Source organism: Scomber japonicus, chromosome 1 (genome assembly GCF_027409825.1).
Source record: "Scomber japonicus isolate fScoJap1 chromosome 1, fScoJap1.pri, whole genome shotgun sequence".
Taxonomy (NCBI): Eukaryota; Metazoa; Chordata; class Actinopteri; order Scombriformes; family Scombridae; genus Scomber; species Scomber japonicus.
In genome coordinates this window covers 18,783,530-18,792,898 of record NC_070578.1, presented here as the reverse complement: position 1 = coordinate 18,792,898, position 9,369 = coordinate 18,783,530, and the positions used below count along the sequence as shown (strand labels likewise).

The 9,369-nt window shown below is 37.6% G+C and overlaps 1 protein-coding gene across 1 annotated transcript; it reads right to left on the bottom strand.

The window, feature by feature from the left end:
- Positions 1-1,692: 1,692 nt before the first annotated feature.
- rnaset2 (ribonuclease T2) lies at positions 1,693-9,369 on the bottom strand. Its single transcript, XM_053322425.1, has 10 exons — positions 9,250-9,369; positions 7,831-7,908; positions 7,567-7,621; positions 5,977-6,026; positions 5,295-5,352; positions 4,899-4,963; positions 4,438-4,551; positions 3,376-3,421; positions 3,044-3,118; positions 1,693-2,880 (listed from the first exon to the last, which is right to left on the bottom strand). The coding sequence occupies exons 1-10, from the start codon at positions 9,252-9,254 to the stop codon at positions 2,662-2,664; spliced, it is 765 nt and encodes a 254-aa protein (XP_053178400.1). The 5' UTR covers positions 9,255-9,369; the 3' UTR covers positions 1,693-2,661.

Below are 9,369 nucleotides of genomic sequence, written 5' to 3'. Positions count from 1 at the left end.
TAATGACGGACATGTCCCCGCTGTGGGGGGGTCCTGAGGTAAAGACGCAGAAACAGAGCTTTTATTGGTTATCTATTTGTCCCGCAGTTTCTCCATTGGCCCATCCTCAATGCAGTCGTCGCTTGATAGTTTCCCCATCATTCACATGCGGTGGTCGTCTATCTGCTAGGTTTCAGCCGCTGCTCTCCCCTCAAGTCTCCCAGCTGCAGTGGACGCCAGTGAAGCACGCAGTCAGTCAGAGTTGTAACGGAGACGCTAATCTACGCAGACAGACAGGAGGGATGACGAACGGGGCAGGTGCTACTGCTGGGTCCGGGATTGTCTCGTGTGTTGCAGCATGCAGTCTCACTGCGTGAGGCTGCGGGGAGAGGTGACGAATAATATCTGTTCCGCTGAATCAGGAGAGGTGTGTGTTTGAGCTGCCTCTTCTCTCTTCACATCTCTGTGCATGTGTGTGTGTGTTCATCCCCTGCTGCCTCCCCCTCTCCCTCTCTCTGCAGAATAAGGGATTGTCACCAGTCACATTGTGTGCTGGTGAGCTCCAAACCCCTCCCTCCCTTATTCTCCCCTGTCTCTGCCCCTCACCTCCCTCTCTGTTTCTCCCAGCAGCATACAGCAACAGCTGGCGAGGTCACATGGTGTAACCCAGCTACCTCTCTGTATCTGTCCCTTCTCTCGCGCGCCTACGTGACATCCAATGACACAGAGATGTAGAGAATTAAAAAACATGAGCAATGATTTTTTTTTTTTTTTTTTTTTTTTAAGTAAAAGATCATCAGCAGAGCAGCTGATGTGTGTGGAAAGTCCTGCGGCTCTGACTCAGAGACAGGACATCTGAATTCAATTAAATATTGAGGACTAGGACAGCAATCAATTAATCAATAATGATGACAGAGACAAGGACAGCAATCACAGAGAGTACAGCGTGATCTGGTTGATCACTGGGAATGTGTGCGTGTGCGTGTGTGTTGGATCTGTCACATCAGCAGCTTTGCAGAACTGCAGTGTTACATAACAGGAGAGACAGAGAGGAAGAGAGATGGAAATAGAGACCAGAGGGAGTGAGATGGGTGTGTGGGTGTTTATTAAATGGAAGCAGGGGGCAAATCAGGACTGCTTCTCTACCTGAGTCAAGTGTCCAAGCTGACCTCAGCTTTATTAATTCAAATGGTTTCACATTCTCAGATGCTCAAACTGTGATCCCTAAACTTGGAACATCACTAAAAAGAGAGCTCATGGAGCTGTTTTTGTGTGTTTAACAGGATTTGGACCACATTTAGAGTATAGCTGGCACATAGTTACAGGGCATTTTAGCACTATGAAAATGTAATCAGATGTGTTTAGTCAATCTGCTGTGCTGTGCTGTGGGAGGAGATTCAGGATTATGGACTGGTGTCTTTGTCCAGACAGGATTATGACTCTGTAAGGAGATCACAACATTAATATTCATACAGTAGATCTGGACGGACAGAAAGACAGCACTATTGCCACACTATTATACAACACCATCTATGGTTAAATCCATCCTTAGAACAATGTTTGGGTGAAATGGTCCTATATTTATTCACCAAGAGCTATTTATAGGTCCAATTCACTTTCAAATACACTACAATTACATTAAAAATGCAAATAGATACACTTTATCAATATTGCAGGTTACATAATCCACTGATGACTAGAGGACACACTGACTTGAATTGAATGCTTTATTGACATTAAAAAATGAAACAAAACAAAAAAATACACCACAGCACTCAATTGTAGCTGCAATAATAACCTCATTGACCTTCCAATTAACAGTAAATTGATTTAAATGTACACAAAAACAGCAGCAAACAGTTCATCACAAGTCATCATTTTGATAAAAAAGCCTAATCTTTTAGTGAATGATTAAATAGTGTTGATCAAAAAAGCATTTGCTACATCCTTGAGAAACAAAGCACAGTGAGTTATCTGCTTCACATCTACTGAATGTAAAGGACATAGATGAAAATTGAAGCATTTCCTGTTCTGTATAAACTCAACCATAGTTTAAGTCTACAAAGAGAATAGGTGGAACATAAGGACACAAAGTAGTATAAAATATGTGCAACAGACTCACAAGATGCACACTTGGGGTTGACATGAACACATTCAATAACATGAAGAGTACCCTGAAGATACAACACAGATACACATACAAAGGCTTCACTTGTTTGCTAACACCATCAAAAGACAGAGTGCAAAGACTGACCTCAACCTGCCATGATGCCTCGTGTTGGGCAATGGAAAAAACCTGCTGTGCACTATCAGATTCATCTACTAGAAAGGGTCAGCAAAGGACATAATTTCATTAAAGTACTATACAGCAGTGGAGTTTCTGTATCCTGCTTTTTTTGTAGGATATAAAAAACACAATGCACTTAAAGGTGATTTTTTTTTTTTTTTTTTTACAAACCTGTAACGGCCAGAATTTGAATCCAACATTTCAAAATTTGATTGTATGATGCTATTTCTGACATATATGATTATTATTATTAAAGGGTATGATGTGATATGATGTGGAGCCAGAGAAAAGTATTATAGTAAGTTAGAAATGTCTGTGTGTGTGCTGAATTACAGTACAACTGACTGAAGTAAAGACAGAATGCATTTGTTTCTGTACCTTTATGTATATGTGCATTAGTAGGTTAAGGTTGTAGTGTGCAGAGGTGGGTAGTAAACTGGCGTGTCATGGTCACACACACTAAACCCAGATGGCTTGTCAACACCCATGAGGTTGAGAATGTCCCAGTCTGCCTTAGAAATGGTTTCCAGTGTGAACTCTTTCTCACAGTCCAGGAGGGTGAAGTCAGGGTGGAAACAGATCTCAATCTGTCCCAAAATCTGGAAATCAGCATTCTGTCAAACACAAAAAACACAATTGAAACACACATATACACATATATATCTATCTATCTATCTATCTATCTATCTATCTATCTATCTATATATATATATTTACATACACATACATAGACACATAGATGGTATAGAAAAAAATATGAAAAAAAGAGGGTCATACCTTTGATGGATGGACACATTGGATCTTGGGTTTGACACCATAGAAGTTTTCTATGACTCCTTCAATTTGTGAAAACTACATAAGACACATAGTGCGTAGAGAGATGAGAGGTTATAACTGTTACCTTATCATAACAAGGCACTTTCATCTCAGGATTATATTGTTATGGTGGAGAGAATATAAAATGTAAAAAACATTGGTCAGATTTGGATTTTAAGACTGATATTCATAAAGACACTATTGACCAAGTTGGCTCTTATTTTCAGCTTCTGTTCAGTGTGTGTTTTACAGCTGTGACAGCTGTAAAACATGAATTATATAAATAGACTTACTTTGTAGTATTTGTCTGAAGGGATGATGTCAAACTTCTTCAGGATGCTACAATAACAGAAACAGATTTTCAGTCATTCATTTGATGCTTTTGTCACGAGTGACTCATAATATGAATATAAAAAGGTATCCAAGTTTCAGTGAACTCGGGGGTATTCCAGGTAGGAGGTTCAACAAACTCTGAGTCTAACCCTGAACTCTGAGTTCAGAAAAGTAAGGCACATTTTGCTGGGCTATGATTGTACCTCGCTTTTATTTTATTCATAGTTGACATAGGCTATTAAACTAAGTAAATATTCATTCAGTGGCTATTTCAACATGTAGTAATTTAAACCACCAACAGAAAGCTGTTTAACACATATGTCCTCTCTTCTAATATCCTGCTTAGTAGATTAACATTTTACACTACTTTAACACAATTTTACTTATTATACATATTGGAGTCATTGATTTTAAGACTAAAATGTGAGATGTGTACTACATGAATATTAAATAAAATACTTCCTAAAACTAAGATTAACAAGAAGGCAGATATGGCCGGAGAATGTTAAGAAATGATTGAGTGTAATGAACAGTGATACCGTTCTAACAGATATTCATCTCGGAATGAAAACACAACCAATTGAGCCCTGAATACATCTCCTGACATAAGGCAATGAGAATTAATTCTGCCTTGATATCTATCAGATTGCGAAGAAACGGACCATCTATGTCTGGCAGCTTACTTAAGGTGGGAGTAGACAGGTAGAAGCTCAGGGTTTCTGATAGAAAACCTGCCAGCGAGCAGGTTATGTTCACAGAGTCCGTTACCATGGTGACTGACTCAGAGTTTCAGTTACCTCTCTTTCTGGAATGGATAACACAGAGTTTCCCTCATCTCAGGGTTAACTTACTCTGTTTTACACATAACCCGCTTTCTGGAATACTCCCCAGGTGTATGGACTGAAAACATGCAGGCTGGTAAACAGGAACACCAAAACAATACTGGGAACTAGATGAGAAAATGTTTCAGAGAAAAAGGTTGTATGAATATGTGTTGGTGTCAATGTGTACATGTCCTGTACCTATCCAAGTCCACTTTATGGTATAGCTCCAGTGCCTTGCTGAAGTATTTATGTTGACTGTTCAGAGTGGCTGCTTTGGCTGCACATGTGCCATGTTTGTGCCACTCATACTTCCTGTTGAAACAGACAAACAAGGACAATCGGTTTAACTATCATCCTGTAAAAATGGAGGTGAAGAATACACTACGTATATGATAATGATAAATCTCAATTTAATGACTGATTTCATGGAGTGGCTCCACTGATCAAAACACAGGGAATGAATAGCTACTCCACAACAAACCATGCCCATTATGCCATAGAATATAAAGGTCAAGGATCTAAATATCTTTCCCCTTGCCTCAGCTGTAGTGTCAGCAACTGCAGTCTATAAAAGTGAGGTCTTAAATGCATGATGCTGCATGCCATTAGTCACAGAGAGATTGACAACAAGAAAATTAGAGGATTGACTGTTGAAATACCAGAATTCAACAGAAGCGGGGTTAAGTAAGTCAGGCCAACTCTTCTCCATGTCTGGCAGCAGGTCCTGAAAACACACAAAGACAAACACATTTGTTTTATCTATCGATAGCTGGTCTACTACATCCCAAGTGATAATCTTTCATATATCCTCCAAAATTCTTATATGCCTTATGTTAGTTTTTCTTGGTTTTGTTTGCTCTAGATAAAAATAACTGCTTTTCCGAGGAGGGACGTATCCTCATGTTTCTTCTTTTTACTGAGAGTTGCTTTCTCATTGGTGTCACTATCTTCAACCAGTGTTCACTTACTAAACTACTGTTGATCTAACTTAACAGAAATGTCTTTGAATTTTGGTCCTAATTATAAAGACTCATTTAGTCTGAACAGTGTTATACCTCTATTTCAGAAGGGTCGAAATGCCATGATGAATTGCAAAGAATCCCTTTATCTGGCCTGAAAAAGAGAAACATTCAAACTATTAGATATATCACTTAATACCTGCTAATACTCACAATTTAACATTAATTGCTTCACCTAAACAATAATAATAATACATTTTATTTAAGGCGTCTCTCAGGGCACTCAAGGTCACCTTACAATACACATAAACAACGATGTACAACTGGATGTGCTTCATATAGTCTTTCAGTACAAATGAACAAATATCTGCCTTTGTCTGCTGAGGAAAGACATAACGAGTGGAAAGAGGGACTGCAATAATACCATGTTGTCGTGGGAGACGTTTTCATGGGAGACATTTAGACATGCCAAAATCAAGGAAATAGAAATTGGCTATGAAAAAGGAAGCTATTTCAATCACAAAGCAACTAATCAGAAAACATTTACATCTATAGATCTGAACAGAAGAGTCTCATAGGACAGCTTAAAAGTGTGGTAAAAAAGTAGTGTGTTCTGTGTTACAACATGCTAAGTAGGCTTGTGGCAAATGTGTAAAACATCCACTTTTCAAGGTCTGAGCTGGATCATATAATCATTCTGTATATTCAGTATTTAGGATGCAATAAAAACATTCACCATACTGATACAGAACAGAACACACACCAAACACACACTTACCACAATCCATGTAGTGTCCAGTAGCTAATGTTGGGATGACAGTGCTCCATCTGAAATGATTGATAATAATTGGACACTTATAACACAGCACACTCAAGTAGCAGTGTCTTATTGAGGAGCAAACCAAAAATCTGTTACAACTTGAAATATATAGAAGAATAAATAGTCAGAACAAAGTAGTAACTGTTGTGGCTGCAACTAATGGTTATTTTTAATACAGATTAATATTTCAGTTGGTTATTTTTGTGACCAAAAACAACAAACATTACGTTAAATATAAGTGGAAACAGAATGCAAAAACTTAATTTTAGAAGCTGTAACTAGAAAATAGTGTCTCATGCAAATAAGGAATAGAACAACAATTTTAATGATACATTGCCAAGCACTAAATGAACACAGTTCTCCTTTTTTCTGCTGAGGACAGACATAATGTTGAGTGGAAAGAGGAACTGCAGTAATACCACATGGTCTCGTGGGAAAATGATAAGACATTTAGACGTGCCCACATCAAGAAACTAGAAATCGGCTATGAGAAAGGAAGCCATACCAGTACCACATATTGTCACACAGTCAAGCATATGATACAAAACCACATAAGTCTGAACCACCAAGGAGTCTCTTAGGACAGCATAAAAGTGTGGTCAAAAAGCACAAATAAGGGATGTGTGTTCTGCGTCTTACAGCATGTTCCTGTTAGAAAGGATTGCTTAATCAAGCCAAGACACACCGCCAGTCTCATGACTGAGACATCACATGATAAACATTAAACGCTGAAACAGATCATTAGTAAACATTCTGAAAACATATACAGGTAAGTCTTAAAATGGGATATCATGTTATTCAACAATAATTGTTGGAAAAACTTTATATATTCACACTGTTCTCAACATACAATAGGATAACCCTTAATGTAAACCTAAGCTAATTATTTCTTTCTTCTTTAGAAATAGATTTAAATGTTCACTCAGACAGATCTTGTTTATATCCATTGCTAACCGGCTTTTCTGCTGGGTTATATTCATCTTTACTGGTGCGGGAATTGACCAAATCAGACACAGACATAATACTCTGGCTGGGCAGAGACATGAGGTCAATGCAGGACAAAGAACGCTGCATATAAAAATACACAGAGGCTTCCCCACACTGACTGATGAGGCTTTAGAGATGAGCGTGAAACTGAAAGCTGAAAAATCCACCACAGGTTTGTTTATCATGATCACACATGTGAAGTTAAAAACTCTTTTCATCCTACAAATAAATAGTCATTGAAGGGTGTGTGATTAGAGCCAAATCTGAATCAGGTCAAAATAATTGTATAACTTGTCATATTAGGAAAAGCAAAGGCAAAGGTGCATCCCATTTAGGTTAACCAGTTCATGCATTCTGATATTGTGCATGCTTACTAACTAGCATGGCTTACATGGGATGAGTAATGGAATGGAGGAGCCATGTTATTATTGTTATTATTATTATCATTATTATTATTTTACTAGTATTATTAGTATTATGTCAAATTGTTTGTGGAAGATGAATAATACCTTGTTAAAAAAGTAAAATAAAAACAAAAGCTAATGGCAGAAAAAAACTCACACTACAGAAGGTGGTGGGCCAGTGGTGGGTCAGGATCAGCTTGGTCCACATGTGTCTGAAACACACACACACACACACACACACACACACACACACACACACACACACACACACACACACCACACACCACACACACACACACACACACACACACACATACACTAAACTTTCGATGGATGCATCTTGTGTATTATTTACATAGCCTGACAAAGAGGGAAGCACGCAATTTTCTTCTTTCCCACTATATGATTTTTCTGTACTTACGGAGGTGAAATCACAAAGGCAGAGGACAGGGCTGCTGCCAGAGAGAGCAGAAAAAGAGATCTGAGCCTCATCTCTGATCTGAAAAAGAATAACAGAATAGACAATAAGTAGCTGCTTTTATCCAGAACTACTGAACATCAAAATAACCAACATTTCAAGGTATTTGCAACAACCATTAAAATAACATCACACAAGTGCAGAATTAAAGAAAAAACATCATTTGTGTCTGTAGAGAATTAATGCATTAACCTTCAAACTGTAGAAACAAAGCTCACTGATCATGCTCACTGACTCACACAGGAAAGAGGTAAACAGGTTGTGGTTTGAGCTGGAGGAAATGACTGGTATCGATGACAGTTTGACAACTTATCAGCAACAAAGAGAAAACCCTTCAACCAGCAATGTCATTATCTCAAGTCAATTTCATTTGTCTATATATCTTTAGTCTTTTAGCCTCTTTCTTAACCTAATTTTAGTCCAGCTTTTATCAAACTTCATCTTCTATTTTACTTTTCTTTTGTCTTTTTAATCTATGTTAACCATTTTTTTACTCAAACTTTTAATAAACCTTTCCTCTTATTCTCTCTTATTTTACATATTTATTTCCACATATTTTATTTAAATGTTTTAAGCATGTTTATCATTTCTATTTTCTCTTGCGTGCACTGGTCTCCAGTTTTGTCTTTAATTTGTTCTTTGTTTTACTCCTTTTTAAAATTAATATTATTGTTATTTTTCCCCTCTTTTTTAAATTTCGTCATTTGTCTTATTATCAGCTTGTCAATCAACTAACTGTAAAGCACTTTGAACTACACTATGAAATGTGCTATACAAATAAAATTTGATTGATTGATTGATGAAACAGATCTATGAAGATAGACTCTAAATTATTATAAAACATTGCAGGAGACTATTTAAATGGAAAAAGTGCTGCAGTATGATGAAAACGTCCCGTCTCTAGCAATAACAACCCCAAGAACATACAGTGTCCCAACAACAAGGCACAATGTCATAATCTACTTCCTACAAACAGTGCAACTTTCACAACACCGCAGTGCAGATAACAGAGTCAACGGAAAAAAGGAAAAACTGACTGAACTGTAGTTGAAGCCGTTAGGCATGAAGAAATGGTAACTTAGGAGACACGGACTTATTAATGCTTCAATAAAGCAAGGGAACTTTATTTATAGCACAGTACATACACTTAGAACAACTTCAAAGTACGTGTATTAAACAATAATACTGATAAAGTATGCAGCTAATTTAGTGAACACGATAGTTAGTCATAGCTAGAAATTCATTTTAACGACTCACTCAGATAACAAACATTGTCGACGAAGCACAGCACACGCGGCGTAAAACTTTAAACCTCATCTGGCATCAGTTTAAACAAATGTAATACTTAAAAACTCTCCTCACCTCATGCCGGATATGTTGTAACAAAGACTCGTTACAGTTTATGGTTCAGTGAGCACTATACACAAGTACTCTGTTGTTTATGTGTAGCAACGGCTTCACTTGTCAGTACCTGCCTGTAGG

What these genes read in the sequence shown, in the direction of transcription:
- rnaset2 (XM_053322425.1), bottom strand. An exon ending in GCCTTTGTGATTTCACCTCC is followed by an intron (nt 7,622 to 7,830) that starts GTAAGTACAGAA and finishes TGTGTGTTTCAG; the next exon opens with ACACATGTGGACCAAGCTGA. An exon ending in CCCGCTTCTGTTGAATTCTG is followed by an intron (nt 4,552 to 4,898) that starts GTATTTCAACAG and finishes CTGTTTCAACAG; the next exon opens with GAAGTATGAGTGGCACAAAC.